The sequence below is a fragment of the Erinaceus europaeus genome, chromosome 19 (assembly GCF_950295315.1).
Source record: "Erinaceus europaeus chromosome 19, mEriEur2.1, whole genome shotgun sequence".
In the NCBI taxonomy this organism is placed as follows: domain Eukaryota; kingdom Metazoa; phylum Chordata; class Mammalia; order Eulipotyphla; family Erinaceidae; genus Erinaceus; species Erinaceus europaeus.
The window spans coordinates 54,910,187-54,931,285 of record NC_080180.1 but is presented as its reverse complement, the minus strand read 5'-3'; the positions used below and the strand labels follow the sequence as shown (position 1 = coordinate 54,931,285).

The following is a 21,099-nucleotide window of genomic DNA, read 5'->3' as shown; positions in this document are numbered from 1 at the left end:
TGAGATGCCATTCCTCACGTGCAGGGGATGCTTTACAAGTGGTGACAGGTCTGCAGGTGTCTGTCTTTCTCCCTCCAGGTTTGAACCTCTTGCTATGCAGAGGGGAGGCATCACGAGCCGTCTTATGCTACTACTCTGCTGTTTCTCACCCTCTATAAAAAAAAAAAAGTCTAGGGATCTCTGAGGAACAGTAGAATTGTGTGGGCATGAAACTCTAGCAGTAACAATTCTATTTGGAAAAAATTCAATTGAAAGAGAATCACTAGCTGTGGTATGAAATATAAAGATAATAGCTATGTAGACTGCTGCTTCTACATGTCCTGGCATCTTCCTGATGCATAAAAAACCTCCCCCCCCCCAAAAAAAAAGAGTGAATGACAGGAAATCATCTAAGAACAAGAAGTACTGATTTAAGAATAAGAAGTTGTCTGAGCTACATTTCTTCAGACTTCTATTCTCGGTGTTAAATCTACAGGTGGTAATTAGGGTTTTCAGGTAAGGCAAATTATTCTGGGAATTTGCTGCCTTTCATCTGGTGCAGTTTTCCCTTGAGATTATCTATACACACATAGACATACATGCATACTCACATGATCTTTGCATATCATACATGCTGCTTTTGAAAGCAGGTGGCCTGGCCACAGACCCGTCCCTGCTAAACTGCCTTTGCATTGACTTAGAATCAGCTTTGCTGGGCGTAGAGAGTCAGAACCCAGCGCCACATCTGGTGCACCCTGGCCGCTTGCTGTGCGTCCATTGGTGGCAGTGAGCTCTGCTAGAATTAGAGACCGTGGCAGGACGGGTGCGATGCTTTGTTGCGGGCTTGGCTCCAAGAAACCCAGACTAGAGCTTTCTCATATCTCCTCACTTCAGTAGAGCCAGTGATGTTGCTTTAGCTTCTCCCTGAAATGAAGGGATACTTGTCCTTCTTTCCTCTTCTTCTTCTCCCGCTTTCTTCCTTTCTGTAGGTGGAAACATGCCCGCCTGTGCCGTAATGTATATATTTTGCCTCCGAGGTTATTGCTGGGCCTTGATGCCTGCACTATGAATCCACTGCTCCTGACGGCCATTTTTTTCCATTGTTGTTTAATAGGGCAGAGAAGTTGAGCAAGGAGGGGAAGACAGAGGGGGAGAGGAAGATAGACACCTGCAGACCTGCTCCTCTGTTTGTGAAGTGACCTCCTTGCAGGTGGGGAGCCAGAAACTTGAACTGGGATCTTTGCGCTGGTCCCTGCACTTCATACTATTATTTGTGCTTAACCTGGCACACTACCGCCCAGCTCCCAGCTCCCAGCTCCCAGCTCCCAGCTCCCAGCTCCCAGCTCCCAGCTCCCAGCTCCCAGCTCCCAGCTCCCAGCTCCCAGCTCCCAGGATGGGATATATCTTACCTTTTTTTTTTTTTGATCCTGGGCCTCTCTTACATGCGTGACTTCACTAGTTCCTGGCTGCTTTTTTACATTTAGAGGGAGAGACATAGATGGCGACATACCACAGCTTTCTGTGGTGCCAGGTTTGAACTTGAGCCCTGTGCATGGCAAAATGCCTGCCCTGCCTGGTTAGCTACCTCTCGAGCCCAAGAGCATATGGGGCATCAAACCTAAACCTCATCCCTGTGAAGCATGTGCTCTTCCTCTGAGCTCCATCCTGGGTCCCAGCGCTGTTTTCTTGTTCCTTCCTGTACTTATGTCTCAGCAGGAGGGGCTCAGGGAGCTGGGAGTGCAAGCAAGTAGCTCCTTGAAGGGCTGGGAACCCAGTTTTCTGCGACACCGGTGACTGATGCACTTCTTCCAGCAATGTGTTGCAGGTGTCAGGTGTTTTGAAGGATGTGGAGTGTGATGAATTAATTCTCAAACACAATTGTTTTGAGTTACCATGTTATTATTTGTCAAAATGTAAACAGAAATAGAAGTCTCTTTTGCAGGTGAAAGGTGTGTACTTTACCTCCCGCCTCTCAAGACCTTTGCTGACTTCTCTGCTCTGTTCCGCAGAGACCCAGCTGGCTCAGGTCTGAGGCACTGCTTGCAGGCATGGTGTATGTAAGGTGACACTGGTTTTTATGCCTACTTGGATTTGTATTTTTTTAATTTAAATTTCTTTATTTACTTATTTTTCGCCACAAGGGTTATCGCTGGGCTTGGTACCAGCACTATGAGTCTACTGCTTTTGGTGGCCAATTTTTTTCCTTTTTTTATTGTTGTATTTATTGTTTTTATTGATGTCGTCGTCGCCATCGTCATCGTTGGATAGGACAGAGAGAACTGGGGAGAGGAGGGGAAGACAGGGGAGAGAAAGACAGACACCTGCAGACCTGCTTCACTACCTGTGAAGCGACTCCCCTGCAGGTGGGGAGCCGGGGGCTCAAACCGGGATCCTTACACTGGGTCCTTGTGCTTGGCGCCACCTGCGCTTAACCCACTGTGCTACCGCCCAATTTCTGATGGCCATTTTTTAATTGGATAGGACAGAGAGAGATTTGAGAGAGGAGGGGAAGGTAGAGAGGGGGAGAGAAAGATACCTGCATTCACAAGCAGTAAAACAGGTCTGCAGGTGTCTTTCTCTCCTGCTCTCTGTCTTCCCTGCCTGTCTCAATTTCTCTGTCCTATCCAACAGCAATAACAACAATGGCAATAAAATGGAAAAAAAAATGGCCTCCAGGAGCAGTGGATTGATAGTGCAGGCAATGAGTCCCATCGATAACCCTGGGGGGGGCACACTTGCAGACCTGCTTCACTGCTTGCAAAGTGACCCGCCCCCCTGCAGGTGGGGGGCTGGGGGCTCAAACCAGGATCTTTGTGCCGGTCCTTGGGCTTTGTGCTGTGTGTGCTTAGCCCGGTGCACTACTGCCCGACCCCCCTTCTTGGATTGTTTTCGAGACACTCTGATGATTTCCTCCTCCTAGGTCCAGGGCAAGATTGGGGCTCCTTGCATGTCTTTGGTGGGTGCCTCATCCTCCCTTTACCGCCACATGTTCCCCAGCTTGGAAATTCTCGAAACCCCAGTGATCTTTATGGAGGCCTCATGTCGGAGTAGTCAAGTCATTGACTATTGGTGACTGCATGTTCCAGCCCCTTTTCTCCCCACAAAGGTTTGTGTGTAGGTTTGCTTTGAGAGGAACTTCTAACTCTCAAAATCATGTGGCTGGTTTCCCTGGCAACCAGTCCCCATCCTGAGATTCTCTAGGAACCCCAGACACAGTCATCACAAACATATCTATCATTTCAGAGATTCCACAGGGCTGAGGAGCTGTTTTAACCTGGAAATGGAATCAAAGAGCAAACTAATAATTCTCACTTAGTCAGACCCAGGAATTTTTACCGGAAAGAATGGAGAACAAGAGTGTCAGGAGATATTTGTACACCTGTGTTAATGGCAACATTATTCATAACAACCAAAAAATAAGGTAGTAGCAATCCATGTGCCCACCCAAGGATGAATGGATAAGCAAAATGGTGGTCTCTCCCACATAAGGGAATATTACTCAGCCTTGAAAAAGCAAGGCAATTCTTACATATATTACAACATCAACAAAAATGGAGTGTCTTCTGCTAATTAAATAAAGCCAGTCACTAAAAGACAAGTACTGTATGATCCAATGTAAAAAAAGTGACTAGAGGAATTCTTCTCAGAGAGAGTAGGAAGGATGGAAGGGTGCTTGCTGGAATTGTGGGGACGAGATGAATGTTGCATCATTGTATGACAGGCACAGTGTCGTAGCTTTGCTAAAGTTGAGCTCTGAAGATGGGCTGAGAATGCAAATGCACTCAACATGTAAAAAGGGTCAAACAGTCTGTTTTCTGGCATGTGTCCTTCATCCCAGTTATCAAACACCACAACGGAAGTGCCGCAAAAGCTCTTGAGGAAGTCATTGTTCAAAGAGGCACTTTGTTCTCAGCAATCTGGGCTAACCTGATCTGTTTCCGTTTCTTGCAGGCCTGGCGTCTCCTTGACCATGCAGGCATTTTCTGAAGAAGAGAGGAGGCAGTGGCTGGAAGTTCTGGGTGGAAAAGAAGCTGTAAGGATCCCCAGTGGTGGGCTTTCCTTTCACATCCTCTGGATCTGAGCTGTGCTCGTTTCTATATTATCTTGGGGTCCTGGTATTAGAAGCATGCTCCCCGATGCAGTTGAAGTGGGCGTTTGTTTACCTCCATCTGGGAAGCAACTTGGGATTCTAAGAATTCAGCTCAAGGGAGCAGCTCAAGTTTGACTGGGAATTTGATTGATTTTAAAGACACTGGTTTTATTTAATTTTTAAAAGATAGATATTTGATAGAGACAGAAAAATCAAGAAGGGAGGGGGAGACAGAGAGACCTGCAGCACTGCTTCACTGATTGCAAAGCTTTCCCCCTACAGGCGGGGACCCAGGGTTTGAACCAGTATCCTTGTGCACTATAACGTGTGCTCAACCAGGTATGCTGCCACCTGGCCCCAATTTTTGTTTTTTCTTGATGTGACCATTCTGATTTGCTGGAGGAAGTCAGCTACCTTCTCAGTTTCTCCCTTCCTGCCTGCTAGAAGCCTTGAGGGTGAGGACCTCCACAAACATTTGCATTTTATTTATTTTCATCTCAGTGGAGATGAAGCAGTGCAGGTGACACTGTGAGTGACCACTGTGACTTGCTCTTTTTTTTTTTTTTTGGTCACCAGGGTTATTGCTGGGGGTTGATGCCTGTAGGGCTTCACTCTTCCTGGCAGCCTTTTCCTCCTGTTTTGATAGAGCCGGGGTGGGGCGCATTCGGCCTGCTGGCCATATACTGCCATATACCATTTGTCCCTGCTAAGGCAGCCATAGTCAGAACTTGAAATTCAATAAATATAGGGATTTAAAAAAAAAATACGGCAACACTAAGTGCTTTATTTTTAAAGATAGAGGTGGGGGTGGAGGTAGCAGATTGACTGACCAACCAAGACCACAGCACCACTTTGATGCAGTGGGGGCCAGGCTGGAACCTGGGTTGCACATGTGGAAAAGCAGCGAGCTCTCTTGCCAGTGCCTAAGTCCTATTATAATTTTAAAGTTGATAATTTTGTATAGTCTACAAATATAAATATCAAATTGACTTGTTAGGAAAAAGGGTTATATTCCCCTGTGATAGAGGATTGGGGTGGGGAAAGAGAGAGATTGACTGACTGACTGACTGACTGACTGACTGACTGACTGGCTGACTGGCTGGCTGCTATATTACTGCCCTACCACTTGTGAAGCTTTCTCCATGCAGGTGAAGGCTGGGAACCTGAACCTAGGTCATCACGCATGGTAACAGGTGTGCTTTACCGGAAGCGCTATCACCCGGCCCTTGCTGTGCTCCTGACAGTTTATGGCTCAGCCTGATGGTTGAGAGTATGAAGTAGCCTGAGTGAATGGGTCTCTGAGAGTATTCAGTTTGGTTTGCGGAATAAATTAAAGGCAGTGATACAGATCCAGCATTTGACAGAAGAGTCCAATCCATTTGCTGCTTGATTTGGGAATCACTTTCATTTCCGGAGACTGGTGGTGGCTTTTAGGAGTTGAGATTTTATCAGATTATGAGAATCACAAACTTTATGAGAATAATTATAAAAAGCAACATAAGACCAATTGAAATCAACTCTACCTCAGTATTTTGACTCTTTTAAGCAACCAAGACAGGAAGCAGATGGCCAGCATTTGCCATTGTGCAAGGGTTTTTATAAAGAGGACAAGAGTATGGTTTGAAAGTGGAAAAAGCAGTCATCAGAGGTGTCTGAATAGAGCTTAAGACATAGGCAGAAGGGGGGGGTTGGGCGGGAGCACGCTGGGCTAAATGCACTTAGTGCTAAGTGCAAGGACCAGCATAAGGATCCTGGTTTGAGCCCCCAGCTCCCCACCTGCAAGTGGTGAAGCAGGTCTGCAGGTGTCTATCTTTCTCTCCCCTTCTGTGTCTTCCCCATCTCTCTCAATTTCTCTCTGTCCTATCCAACAATGACAACAACGGAAAAAATGGCCTCCAGGAGCAGTGGATTTGTAGCAGGCATCAAGCCTGTAGGCAGAAAGCTGATGAAAAGTTCTGGACACTGACAGAGTACATGTGTGAATGGCAGAGCTCCCAGCAGTGATGTGCTGTGGGCTGGGCCTCTAGGTCTGTGAAATCACGCTCTGGATGCTCATGCAACAATGAAGCCACCCAGCGTCGCCCTTTCTCAGATCATATCCCGCACATCAAGCCATGAATGATTAGATTTGCCTTGCGAATAATGTGTCCGTGCCTGAATTCTTAAAGGCAGCCTGGAATTACCACCTACCTATTTCAGCTGTAATTGTTTAAATCATGGGCAAGAGTCAACTCTTCAGTAAATACCAGATTTGAGAAATAGCTGTGAAAACCTGAGCTTCATCTTGCTGAGCAGGAAGCAGCAATTTGCTTGCCCCTCTCTATCTTTATGGCGCAATGCTTTGAATTTATGCAGGTATTCGGTGGCTTCTTGGCATCACATACCTTCCTTTTCTTTTTGATACTGTGGCAAACCTCAGAGATAACAACTAAATGCTCCTTTTTTTAATGTACTTTTTCTTTCTCCTTAAGATTTTGTTTATTTTTTTTGAATTTTTTTATTATCTTTTATTTATTGATTGGATAGATACAGCCAGAAATCAAGAGGGAAGGGAGGGATAGAGAGGGTGAGAGACAAAGAGACACCTGCAGCACTGCTTCACCTCTTGTGAAGCTTTCCTCCTCCTGCAGGTGCAGACTGGGGGCTCGAACCCAGGTCCTTGCACATTGTAACATGTATGCTCAACCAGGTGCACCACCACCCAGCCCCTAGATGCCCCCTTTCATCACTTTTCTTTGCAGCTGATCACAGTCTGTAATTAATCAGTACCGATTTTTTTTTCTTGGCTGGGGTAGGGGTTGGTCATAGGGAATATACCTACTTGGAACATTTGTCTGATAAAAATACTGTTTTCTTTTTTTTCCTTTCTTCCTAGCTGTACCAGAGTTTTAATAGAGCCATCATCCCAAGACCAGAAGGAAGTAAGTGCTGATTTATAGCCATGATTTTCTGCTCCCTTTCCCACTGGTTACTTTGTTCTCACACTGGGTTGTCAGGCAGCTGGGCTTTGTTGGCTGTCTGCAGCCTCCCTAGCCAGTCCTCCAAGGGATGCACCTCTTCAGGCTCTCCTGGGGGCCTCTCACCTTATCTCTTGGTTCCATCTCTGATCTGTGGTTCTTTCCTTCATTTTTTTTTTTTTTTAACTACAATTGCTTTTACACAAAGCATACATTCTCTGCATTTCACTTTGACATTTATTCCTCTGACCATAAATGAACATTTCATAGTTTTTAGTAGGCAGTGTTCATCATCCTGAGCTGTAAACGTCTCTGGGTAGGAAGCTCACAGGCCTCGTGTCCTCTGCCCCCTCACCGCACTCTTGACATTTTTTATGTATACAGTTGCTGAGTATGGGCTGTACTAATAGTATATTATTGCACCTTGGAAAATAATACCAGCCAGATAGATCCAGATACTCTAAGACAGTCATCTGTCTACACATGCAGACTATTTGCTAGAGAATAAGGAAGTACTGCCAAGTTCTAGACTCTTGGATTTCACTGGAATATATCCAGAATTATGATTTTACTTGGGATGTCTTTGGAGCAACTAAGGCTGCACTGATCAGCTGCCTAGAGTATGTAAGGAAAGCCTTAATATATAATACACATAAAACACAGGCATAACATGTCTAATACATGATTTGAGAATTCTGGCGATTGTTTATCAATTGAGCCGGTGTTTGACTTAAAGTCACCTCTCCTGGCCCAGCTCTGGAACTGCTCAGGCACCCACTCTTTTGCTACTCTGTGACTCTGTGGGTGGGTGGACTTCTTATCCTTCTCCTTGTTTTTTCTTTTTTTAAAATATTTATTCCCTTTTGTTGGCCTTTTTTTTTTTTTTAATGTTGTAGTAGTTGTTATTGATGTCATCATTGTTGGACAGGACAGAGAAATGGAGAGAGGAGGGGAAGACAGAGGGGGAGAGAAAGAGAGACACCTGCAGACCTGCTTCACCGCCTGTGAAGCGACTCCGCTGCAGATGAGGAGCCGGGGCTCAAACCGGGATCCTTACGCCGGTCCTTGTGCTTCGCACCACCTGTGTACTTAACCGGCTGAACTACCACCCGACTCCCCTCCTTGTTTTTTCTTTCTTCCTCCCATGTTCTTTTTTCCTGCCACTTCTCCACTCCTTATTGCCCTCCCCCTTTCTCCCTCCCTCCCTCCCTTTCCTCCTCCTATCTTTATTTTCCATAGAGAAATGAAAGCCATTTCTTTGTTGGGAAAAGATATTTGTGTTAACCAGAAACACACTTGCATTTTAGAAAATGTTGTGAACAGTCTATCCTTAGAGAGGAAATCAATGCCTGATTTTCCTCATTAAAATCCTCTTCCAACTTTTAACATTAAACTGCAGAGTTTGTACTCATGGATGTTGAGTTAGTGTTACTGTTTCCTGCTTGAAAATTCAGATTATTCATGTTTCCTGCCTTCACCTTTGTAACAAGAATTGTCTTTTATTAAGATACAACTGTACCAGCCAAATCATAGACCGTCTGTATTAAAATTGTGAAACCATATTTTCAAAGTAATCTCTTGTGCTACCTTTCTCATCTGTTTTAAATTTATTATGAAAATAACATTTTTGACACTGAGTATATTATAAAATATGAAATTCTTTTCTGTATGTTTAAATTTTTCTTTATAAAGAATATTTAAATATATTTCTCTAAAATGTCCATTAGATTTTTTTTCCTCTAGCTTAAAAAAAATTGTGGTATTTCTCCAACTCTGAAGTGATTTAACAAACTTTATGCAGATATATAAGTTTAAAGAATAAACTGTTGGAATAGAGGCAAAATGTGATTTAATTATTTCTTTTAGGTAGCTTCCCTAAAAATCTTGTATCAATATATTTTCATTGCATCAAATATTAACTTCTATATTAAATTAAAATATAGATGTATGTTATTGGCTACAAATATCGGATATTTTAGCTCCTATAAATAAATGAATTTCTCATTCATATTTTTACTTAATTTTATTTATCTATTTTTGCCTCTGGGCTTATTGTTGGGGCTCAGTGCCTGCACTACGAATCCATTGCTCCTGGAGGCTATTTTTTTCCCCTTTTGTAGCCCTTGTTGTTTATCGTTGTTATTATTATTGTTGCTGTCATCATTGTTGTATAGGACAGAGAGAAATGGAGAGAGGAGGGGAAGACAGAGGAGGAGAGAAAGATAGACACCTGCAGACCTGCTTCACTGCTTGTGAAGTGACTCCCCCCTGCAAGTGGGGATCCAGGGGCTGGACCTGGGTTCCTTAACACCGGTCTTTGGGCTTTGCTCCATTTGCTCTTAACCAGCTTGTTACTGCTCGCTCCCCCCCCATATTTTTAATTAAAAAATTTTTAATACAAATTTATTTATTTTAATGAGAGACAGACCAGAGTGTAATTACTGCTCAGCTCTGTCTTATGCTGGTGCTGAAGATTGAACCTGGGACCAAGGAGCCTCAGGCATGGAAGTCACTTGCATAACTATTATGCTGTCTCCCTAACCTTCATTTCATAGTTTTAAATTGTAAATACTTGACCTTTAACTTAAAGATAGATTCCAAGGTATTTTTTACTCTAAGAAAAAAAATGCAGTTTGGGGGCCAGGTGGTGGTGCACCTGGTTAAGTGCACACGTTACTATGCACAAGGACCCAGGTTTTAGCCCCTGGTCCCCACCTGCAGGAAGAAAGCTTCATGAGTGGTGAAGCAGGGCTGCAGGTGTGTCTCTCTCTCCCTCTCTGTCTCCCCCTTCCTCTCAATTTCTCTCTGTCTCTATCCAATAATGAATAAATAAAACAAATGCAGTTCTTTATGGGATTCTTTCCTCACTTTTTCTTATTGTTATCAGTCCATAAAAATTCAAGAGTTTCATATTTATTTATTTACTTATTTATTTTGCTTCCAGGGTTATCGCTGGGGCTCAGTGCCTGCACCACGAATTCACTGCTCCTGGAGGCTATTCTCGCCCCCCTTTAATTGCCCTTGTTTTTTTTTTATCATTGTTGTGGTTATTATTATTCTTGTCATTGATATCATTGTTGGTTGGATAGGACAGAGAGAAATGGAGAGAGGAGGGAAGGACAGAGGGCAAGAGAAAGATAGACACCTGCAGACCTGCTTCACCGCCTGTGAAGCAACCCCCTGCATGTGGGGAGTTGGGGACTTGAAGAAGGATCCTTATGCTGGTCCTTGCATTTTGCACCGTGTGCACTTAACCCACTGTGCTACTGCCCAACCCCTGCAAGAGTTTTATATATTGATTTTATATCCTGCAACTTTAGTATGCTTTTGTTCTTACAGAATTTTTTGGTGGAGTCTTTAGGGTTTTCTGTTTTTTAATATGCCATCTGTAAATAGTGACAGTTTTACCTTCTTTTTTTTTTTTTTCCTGTTTTACTTTTCTTTGAACTTGGATGCTTTTTTTTTTTTTTCTCTCTCTTGCCTCATACAGGACAGTGTTAGATAAACGTGGTGAGACTGGGAGTCAGGCGGTAGCGCAGCTGGTTAAGCGCACATAGCACAAAGCGCAAGGACTGGCATAAGGATGCCGGTTTGAGCCCCCAGCTCTCTACCTACAGGGGTTTGCTTCACAGGCAGTGAAGCAGGTCTGCAGATATCTTTCTTTCTCCCTCTCTTTCTTCCCCTCCTCTCTCCATTTTTCTCTGTCCTATCTAACAACAACAAGGGCAACAAAAGGGAATAAATAAATAAATATTTAAAAAAAAATTGGAGAGACTGGTCATCCTTATTTTGTCTTGACCTTAGAGGTAAATAGTATGATGGTAGCGGCGGACTTACTATATATATATCCTTCATTATGTTGAGGTATGGGCTCTCTGAGTTTGTCAGAAATTTTACCACATATGGATGTTGAGTTTTGTCAGATATTTTGTTGTGTATCCATCCATTGGTATGATCTTACCAGTTAAAAGTATTTATTATTTTTAAATTTATGATTAAATTATAATTAAATGAAAAAGAATAAAACAGAAAGAAATCGAGAGAGAAGGGGTGAAAGAGAGGTAGAGAGCCACCTGCAGCACTGCTTCGTTGCTGATGATGAGGTACCTCCATCGGTGAGAACAAGGGGCTTGATCCCAGGTCCTTGCACTTGGTAGCTAGCTGTGTTCTAAACACCATCATCACCTGGCCTAGATCTTGCCATTTTTTTTTTCATTTTTTAAAGAATGTTGTGCCATCCTCATATCTGTGGTATAAATCCCACTTGGTCACAACACACCACCCTTTTAGTGTTTTGTTTAACTAAGTTTGTTAAAATTTTGCTGAGTTGTTTTGCCTCTATGTTCAACAGGGGTATGAACTGATAATTTTCTTTCCTTGTGATGTCTTTGTCTGATTTTGCTGACAGGGTGGTGCTGACCTTGAAAAATGAGTTTTGCGGACACTTGAGAAAACCCTGTAATTAATTCTGTAAATGTTTGGTGTACTTCACAGAGAATTTCCTAAATGGGGAAATAAAAATCAGATTGCATTTAGATGTTTTTCCTCTTGTTTCATGAAGAATAGAAATGTTAAGTAACATACCTGTTTTATGTTTTATAACTGTATTTCTTCCAGATGCGCAGCTGGATAAGATGGGCTTCACAGTTCTTAGAAAATGCATCAGTGCGGTTGAAACACGAGGTAACATGATTATCTAGATCATTTTATTCATGAAAGGCTCTAGGTAGGTAAAATTTAAGTCATCAAGAGTTCTTATTGCATGGTTAAGTGTTTTAGAGGAAATAATTAGTTTAAAATGCACATTTTTGTTTTCATCACTTCATCTGTTCACTCTCTAGGACAGTAGTATTTTTAAAAATATTTATTCCCTTTTATTGCCCTGGTTGTTTTATTGTTGTAGTTGTTATTGATGTCGTCGTTGTTGGATAGGACAGAGAGAAATGGAGAGAGGAGGGGAAGACAGAGAGGGGGAGAGAAAATTAGACACCTACAGACCTGTTTCACCTGCTTGTGAAGCGACTCCCCTGCAGATGGGGAGCCGGGGCTCGAACCCGGATCTTTACGCCACGCCGGTCCTTGCGCTTCACACCATGTGCGCTTAACCCACTGGCTACCGCCCGACTTCCATATTTTCTTTTTTATGTACCTATTTCTCTCCTGTATCGAGAGACTCAGAGTCATTGCTGACTTGTGTATCATCAAGAAAATTAGCAAGTTGGACAGCCAGTCTTAAGCACACCTTGTTCATGTACTATTCATGTATTCATGGTCTTGTCCTCCACTAAAAAAAATTTTTTTTCAAGTTATAATTCACATACAGGAAAATGCACATATTTTCACTATTCCAACTAATGCATTTTCACAGATGTGCACAACTGTGTGACTACCACCACAGTCACAAGTGATTTCTATCATTTGACCTCCATCCCTCACCCCCAATCCCTCAAATTCCCTTGGTTCCCTTTGCAGGCAACCTATACGCTCTCCTTGGACATTGGAAACCATTGAGCTGTGTGTGTGTGTTTATATATATATATATGTATGTATGTATTTTTCCCCTTTGAAGTGCTTTATCAGTAAATGGAAATGCATTGTTTAATGTATTATAGCTGCTTTTTTAATTTAGCATAATGCTTTTTCAGGTGCATCTTCTTGGTAGCACCCATAGCTCATCCTTCTATTTCTAGGTAGTATTTCATTATATGGATGTGCTGCAGTTTGTTGATTTATTTACCTGTTGATAAGCATGCAGTTTGTTTCATTTTAAAGGCAAGGAAACCAGATCCCTTTGCTAAGAGCTCAGAAGATCTTCTTTTCTTACTCTCTAAGGAATGACAGGCTTCCTATTCTCTGTAATTCCTGCCATTCCAGCAGAATTTGGAGATACTAAGTATTGAACATAACCAAACAGTTTTCTTTCTAGAGGAAGGCTTTTTCCTTGTTTGAGACTGAGTGAAGCATGGATAAGATTGGATATTTAATTCACTCTCATGTTGGATGCCTCACTCCTACTTTGGGATGACTTGGTCAGATGAAACATTGCATTCATGCTTCCTGTCAGAACAAGGTCTTTGTCATAAAGCCAGGCCTGCCACCTGGGAAATGCAATTGCTGGGTAACAGATGAAGACAAGCCATTTTATGATTTGGGGATTTGCCCACCGATAATAAAAGCCCGAGCCACAGAAAGCCTGTTCCTCTCCTTACTCTCCTACAGTGACAATCCAGTCAGACACTGACAGATTCCTGTTCATTTCAGCTAGCCCTGAAATTCAGCTGACACATTTATTCATTCTCTTACTGCTTCAGACATTTACAGAATGGAGAAAAACACTGATTTTCATATCTCTCACTGAATCTTTCTGGTCTCTGTTTTTCTTGAGATGCATAAGGGTATATATATCACTTGTATTTGTGTTATATTCTTGTGAAGATAAGTCTAGACTACTTTGGTTTCTGTGTGTGGCTTTATGGGGGTATTACATATACCAGAGCTTACATGCCAGAATCTACATGTGCTTTTTATTATTAACTCTTGGATTTTTAAAGAATGAACTAAGTACACATATTTTAAGTTAGATTCTTTCCATCTGAAAATAAAAACCTTTTCCTTTAAAAAAAAATTGTTTTTTTTAAACCAGATCACAGCTCCATTCTGCCTTCAGGTGGTGCCAGGGATTGAACCTGGGACCTCCAAGTCTCAGGCATGAAGGTTTGTTGCATAAACCCCAGTTCTCAATTTTTTCTTAAGAGTTTCCCTATTACAGAAGCCTAGTGCTTTTAATGCAGCAGACTAGAGGGATAGTTAGAGAATGAACTCTGGGAGTTGGGCAGTTACACAGTGGATTAAGCACAGGTGGCACAAAGTGCAAGGACCGGTGTAAGGATCCTGATTCGAGCCCCCGGCTCCCTACCTCCAGGGGAGTCACTTCACAAAGCGGTGAAGCAGGTCTGCAGGTGCCTATCTTTCTCTCTTCCCCTCCTCTTTCGATTTCTCTCTGTCCTATTCAACGACAGTGACACCAACAACGATATCAATAATAACAACAACAACAATAATAACTACAGCAATAAAACAATAAGGGTGGCAAAAGGGAATAAATAAATAAAAGAATGAACTCTTAGAATTTATTATTAAAATCATGAGGAACTTTGTAGAAACTTTGAGGTTTTTATCCTGCACTTGGACATTTTCCCATGGAACTGTGCTATGGATGGTTTCCCCTGAACCACCTCCCGTGCCTCTCACGTGCCTGGGGAATGAACCTGGAGCCCCGAGCAGGCACAGTACTGCTGAACCACCTCCCTAGTTCAACTTGTTATTATTATTGCTAATTATTGTGAGGGGATGGGGAAAGAGAGGGACAGAGATATGAAAGGGAGAGACAGAGGAGATAATACCATCACATTACAATGGAGTCAGTTCCCCCAGTGACTGCCATGGTGTTGCCGTGTGGAGCTGGGTTTAGAGCCCCAGGCTTTACTGCACAGCAGTGTTTGCTCTGCCAGCTGAGCTATCTCCCTGTCATACAATATCATGTATGTTGACATATGTAGTAGGGTCTCCTAATCTTACTCTGGGCCTTCTGGGATATGTCTGAAAGGTTGTTAGCATACAGTTCTAGGTTTGCTAACTATAGAAAACGTAGAGCTTGGTACTCGATTTAAGTGTGCCAAGTAATAAAAGTGTTTCCGGTCTTCCGAGTGAGAGAGGGCTGGAATGCATGTTGATGGGTTTCAGAGGACTGGCTGTTAATTGCGGGCTCATGTTTTAGTTTTGGCTTCATGAATTTATAGGATAGGGAAGTGTATTTTGACATTGAGAGAAACCTCAGCAAACAGGTGGAGACAGAGACAGAAACCAGTCACACCTGACTGGGAAGGAAGCATGAAGAGACACAGGCAAGGCAGGTGCCTGGGCACTTTAGTTGAACGGCGAAGGGAGCAGGTTCATACTGGTGGCTAGCAAGGGGGCCTGCTCAGGTCAGATTGAAGACTGGCCTGGGTAGCTGTCTGTGGCCTGACCTTGGGTGAGGGAGCCCTACAGTTCTATCTAGGGTGGAGCACCCCACAGGTGAGGTGACTGATTCAGGCTGGTAGATTTGCTACCGGGGTCAGATAGTATGAATACACCTTTGCACTTAGCAGAGTGAGGCCTCACATTTTAGAAGTGGTTGTACTTCAGAATTCAGAGTTGTATAAGGATTTCCCACTTTAATTTGGGAAAAGGGATACTGGAGAAACTCAGGAAATCCTTTGTAGACTTGACAGCTATTAGGCTCAAGAGTGTGAACTTATATATATGTGTACACACACACACACACACACACACACACACACACACACACACACACAAACACACGGGGAGAAGAGAGAGACAGACATACAAAGACCATGGCACTGAAGCATCCTTCAATGTGGTGGGGACCAGGCTCGAACCTGGGTTATGCACATGATGAAGCAGTGCACTAATTAAGCTATTTCACCAGCCTTACTGGTGAAACCTTTTTGAAAATGCATGTTCTAGGGGCTTACCCAGCCCAACTGAGTGAGAATCTCTGGTAGCTGAGCCTCTGCAGCTACTGAGAAAGGGTCCAGCAAGAAGAGCCAAATGGAGAGAGGCATGTACTCTTCTGCTTGAGAGACTAGTAGCCACGGGGACTCTCTAGAGAGGAGACTTTCTGAGTTACTAGCAGCCTTAGGGACATGAATCCTTTTAGCTTTGGCGACCATGAGAGGGAGCATAACTGATGTAGGATAAAGGTACCTCTCATCCCTGATCCACCATCCCTACCCCAAAGTGAGGCTGAGTGAAGAAGTAACACAACAGAACCAAGTGGGCAAGTGCAGTGCATTAGAAGTCAAGGACAATTCCGATTTCAGGCACCATGTAGGTGGACCCGAGAAGAATTCATGACGCCTCTTGGTTGCTGCTTCCCCGGCTCAGCCTCGCCTACCTGCCATCTGTGCCTGGCGTCTAGTTTTCGCAGAGTACTCTGTGCTGCTCAAACATTTCCCCAGCCTTCTCCCAACTGTCTCGGCCTTGGTGGGGGCTAGCATTGGTGTGCAGCCACCAGGGCTGGAGCCCTCACCTCATGGGTTTAGAAAGAGGCTAGGCGCTCAGCCTTCTGCCTTCCCCTCCTGTGTTTGTGACAACTACCTGCTGGAGTCCCTGAGGACTGGGGGTTGCTCAGGGATTACCCAGGCTCATGATGTGGAGGTTGGACAGAAGACTTGTGCAGAGGAGAGTACAAGTGGAAGGGAAGGGCTCGATGCCTGTGCTGCTTAGTCACTGGGCAAAAGCAGAGACGCGCACAAGGTTTGCCTCTCAGTGGATTGACAAGTTGTTGTCAGGTTTAAAGTCCCAAGTGACACAAGTGTTTTTGGAAACTCTTAACTTCCTTAAACTCTCAAACCCTTAGTTCCTAAAAGAATGGAACTAGGAAGTTCATTCACACTGTCTACCCCTGCCCATGTGTATTTTTTCTTTTGGCTCACAGAAGCTAGTCATTAATTGTATTTCTCTAGTCCCACTCTCTGTCCTGCAATCTGAATTGCTTTTCATTGTAAAATGGCTATGCTTCTCAACTGGTATTTTTTTGTTTGTTTGTTTGTTGCTGGAGCTCTAGTGTTAACTTGCGTTAGAGATAACGTCTCACTTATCCTCCATCTGCCTCATCTGTGTGCTCAGTGCCTTGCGTACTTACTAAGTACTCAAGCATTCGTCTTTTTTTCCCTTAGTGTTGAGAGGTTTGACTCCATTGCCACACTGGCAACATGTCATGTGTTTCAGTGACTTGTAGTGTTACTGGAGAATTTAATCTCTTGCATGTGACTGGAATTATAAATAATATGTAGGCATGGTCTCCACATCTGTGTGAATTGTTGCTATCTTTATGAATGGTACGTAATGTTAGGCATAGAAAAAATATCACTTTACATGTGAGAACTGTAAGGTCTTAGAGCTTGGAGAGTAATTGCATAATTTCATAAGTAAATAAATACTGTTAAGAGGACTTCCTCCTACACCCAACACATCACCCTTTTTTTCCAGCAGAGATAAAAATATCTAATACAGAAACCCTAATGCCCTCTATGTGAAATAGATACTTTGCACATATTGAGAAATAGTTTTTCAAACAACAAGGGCAACAAAAGGGGGAATAAATGGCCTCCAGGAGCAATGGATTCATGGTGCAGGCACTGAGCCCCAGCAATAACCCTGGAGGCAAAAAAAAAGAAAGAAATAGGTTTTCAGGTGCATGCATTGTCAAATACACAAAAGAGTCTTTTGCTTAAAAATGCCTCTCAGTGGGGGTCAGGCTGTAGCACAGTGGGTTAAGCATGTGGCTCAAAGCACAAGGACTGGAATAAGGATCCCGGTTTGAGGCCCCCACTCCCCACCTGCAGGAGAGTCGCTTCACAGGAGATGAATCAGGTCTGCAGGTGTCTGTCTTTCTCCCCCTCTCTGTCTTCCCCATTTCTCTCCATTTCTCTCTGTCCTATCCAACAACTTCTTCTTCTCCTCCTCCCCCTCCCCCTCCCCTCCCCTCCCCCCTCCCCCCCCTCCTGTCATTTGCCCTTCTTCGGTAGCCAGTCAACAGCCTCAGGTTGAGCCTGATGTAAAGTTTCGAGACCTCCTTTGAATCTGGAGAGGTGGCAGTCGTTGACTATGTGGGTCATAGTCTGTCTGGAGCTGCAGGGGCAGTTCGGGTTGTCTCTGGCTCCCCAGCTATGGAACATAGCGGCGCACCGGCCATGGCCTGTTCGATAGCGATTGAGGAGGGCCCGATCATAACGTGCTAGGTCAAAGCCGGGTTGACGCTTGCAGGGGTCTGTGATGAGGTGTTTGTTCTTGACCTCAGCTGACTGCCAACTCTGTTTCCAAGAGTCTGGAACAGAGAAGTTCAGTGTAGGCGTAGGGGACCAGATTGGGTGACGAGATGTCAAGCGTTGGACAGGGTGGGCGAAGATCTCCGCGTATATTGGCAGGTCCGGTCGAGCGTAGACGTGGGAAATGAACTTAGATGATGCCGCATCCCGACGAATATCTGGCGGGGCGATGTTGCTAAGAACTGGTAGCCATGGAACCGGGGTGGAACGGATGGTTCCAGAAATGATCCTCATGGAGGAATATAATTTGGAATTGACCAAGTGGACATGGGGGCTATGGAACCATCCTGGGGCACCATATTCTGCAGTGGAATAGCATAATGCCAGAGACGATGATCGTAGTGTGGAAGCGCTCGCATCCCATGAGGAGCTGGCCAGTCTTGCAGTGATGTGATTCCTCGCGCCCACCTTTGCTGCAGTTTTTATGAGATGTTCGTGAAATGACAGAGTGCGATCGAGAGTAATGCCAAGATAGACTGGCTGGGCTTCATGCCGGATTCTCGTATCGTCAAGCTGCACATTAAGCTCACGTGAGGCCGAGGCATGGTGTAGATGGAAAACAGATGATACCGTTTTTGCAGTGCTAGGGATTAGTCGCCATTTTTTACAGCAATCAGATATCAGAGACATGTCTTTCGTGAGTGTTTCCTCGAGGATGTCGAACTTGGATGCCTGAGTTGCACAGCAGATGTCATCGGCGTAGATGAACTTCCTTGAAGAAGTTTCTGGAAGGTCATTGATGTAAATATTAAATAGCGTAGGAGCCAGAACAGAGCCCTGGGGGAGGCCACTTGAAACAAGTCGAATGACAAATGACATCAACAACAATAACCACAACAGGGCAACAAAAGGGGGAAAAATGGCCTCCAGGAGCAGTGGATTCATGGTGCAGGCACTGAGCCCCAGCAATAACCCTGGAGGCAAAAAAAAAAAGCCTCTCAGTGCTTTTAAATCATTGTCATGATTTAAATCTAAATCTCTTGTCACTTTTGTTTATGAAATTATTCTTCAAAACTTTCCCAGTGATTTGAGTGTGCACTTTAATTTCTTGACTGACATTAAAAGGTTGGCATGGGGGGGGGGCTGTAGTGCAGTGGGATAAGCACACATGGCACAAAGTGCAAGGACCGGCCTAAGGATCCTGGTTCGAGCCCTCAGCTCCCCACTTGCAGGGAGGCCGCTTCACAGGCAGTGAAGCAGGTCTGCAGCTGTTTATCTTTCTCTCCCCCTCTCTGTCTTCCCCATCTCTCTCCATTTTTCTCTGTCCTATCCAACAAGAATGGCAGCAATGACAACAATAATAATAACAACAGTGGTAAACAACAAGGTCAACAGAAGGGAAAAAATAGCCTCCAGGAGCAGTGGATTCATAGTGCAGGCACCAAGCCCCAGCAATAACCCTGGAAAAAAAATGTTGGCCTAGGCAAGCTGTCAGGAAGCTCAGCTTTATAACAGCTGTGAGTTTATGGGATGGAAGTAGAGGCTGCATCCAAGATGGGACAGCCTTGTTTTTGTCACACGTGAAGTAGATTTCTCTTTCATTGCAAAGCCAAATTTCAGGTATTGGGGAAAATCTCCCCAATGATGACTTGAGTATTTTTCTACTTGCAGAGAATTCTGGAATTGGACAGGGGTTCTCAGAATGGGCCTGGCAGAAGAAAATACTGTGTGGTTCCAGTACTTATTTCTGTGGGAGGGGAGATGCCCAAAGTGAACTTTCAAAAAACACATTTTGTCAGGATATTCACATTAATCTGAAATTTCCAAGGGCAAAGTGCATGCAAAAATGAAGGAAATAACCAGTCTCCAGAAAAATTTCAGCAAATAAACTATAGCTTTCCCTTCATTAAAAAAATCTTTTTATTATCTTTATTTACTTATTGGATAGAGACAGCCAGAAATTGAGAAGGGAAGATAAGGAGAGAAAAAGAGGGACACCTGCAGCTCTGCATCACCATTTGCAAAGCTTTCCCCCCTGTAGGTAGGGACTAGGGGCTTGACCCTGGGTCCTTGCACATTGTAACATATGCGCTCAACTGGGTGTGCCACCACCCAGCCCCTGCTTTCCTTCATTTTCAATCAGAATGGGTGTGATGTGAATGTGGGCAGTCAGGACAGTCTCCTGTGGGTGGGAGCTCCAGCAACCTCTGGTGTCTGCAGAGATGCAGAGGCACAAACTGACATTCAAACCCAGGCCAGCAGGGCTGGTCTGTCCTGTCAAATAGTTCTCTTCTTTTAGGAATAAATGAACTCCTAAAGCCACTCACTGAGTGAATGGATGCCTGAAATAGGGGCAAAGGTGAAGCTCATGTTGTGTGCCCTGTTCTATGGGTCTGCTTCAAGTCTGCTGGGCTCTGTGGCCTTTATTGCGGAGCTTTAAGCCTTGTCACAGCCAGGACATGGGCTTGAAAGTGCTTCCCATTATGGTTCCATAGGACTGGAGGATAGCTCACTAGGTAGACCATGAGGACCTGGGTTCAATCCCCAGCATCACATGGGAGCACCCTGGATAGCAGAAAGGGTGGGGGTGAGGGCCCGCCATGTAGGCATTTAGAATCTGTCATCACACTACCCCCACCCACACTCCCCACCCCCCCAGAGAAAAAGCAGGTGTCCCTGGGTGGCCTAACACTGGTTTGGTCTCTGACTGTACAGCTGCTCTGAGGTGAGGAGACAGATGGCAGCAGTGAGCACACTTGGGCCTTTTCTAGTGGAATATTCAGATCCCTGTGGATGAGGGAAAGGTGTCTTGAAAAAGCAATAACCAACTTCTGCTTCAAGTTTGAGACTCTTGTTTAAAAACAGTATATTTGATTGATTGATTGATTATTGTCACTGCCAGGACTTTACCTCTCTGGAATGACTCTTGTCCAGATAGAGACACAGACAGAGCGAGAGCAAGAGACCATAACACTGAAGCTTCCTTTAGCGTGCTGCAATCTGGGTCACGCACAGTATAGCAGGGCATTATCTATGGGAGCTATACATTTCCTGTGTTTGATTTTGTAAACCACTTAGACTTGGGCTGCGTGAATGAGTTGGGAGAGAGAGATGCTTTTATTCAGCTGTGCCGTGCCTTCCAGCTCACTTGCATACGTCTCTGTTTCTGCCCATGCTCTCCTCGATAAATGGGCTTCATTCAAAACTTTCTGGGTCCTCCCTGCAGGAATGATACTGG

The 21,099-nt window shown here is 44.2% G+C and overlaps 1 protein-coding gene across 2 annotated transcripts in view; it reads left to right on the top strand.

The window, feature by feature from the left end:
• The window catches only part of ARHGAP10 (Rho GTPase activating protein 10), a 264,608-nt gene that overhangs the window by 129,443 nt on the left and 114,066 nt on the right, over nucleotides 1–21,099 (top strand). For both annotated transcript variants that reach the window (XM_060178991.1, XM_060178990.1), the window contains exons 11-13: nucleotides 3,931–4,012; nucleotides 6,945–6,990; nucleotides 11,644–11,709. In XM_060178991.1, the coding sequence (XP_060034974.1) occupies nucleotides 3,931–4,012; nucleotides 6,945–6,990; nucleotides 11,644–11,709 (194 nt within the window). The remainder of the gene's footprint in view (nucleotides 1–3,930; nucleotides 4,013–6,944; nucleotides 6,991–11,643; nucleotides 11,710–21,099) is intronic.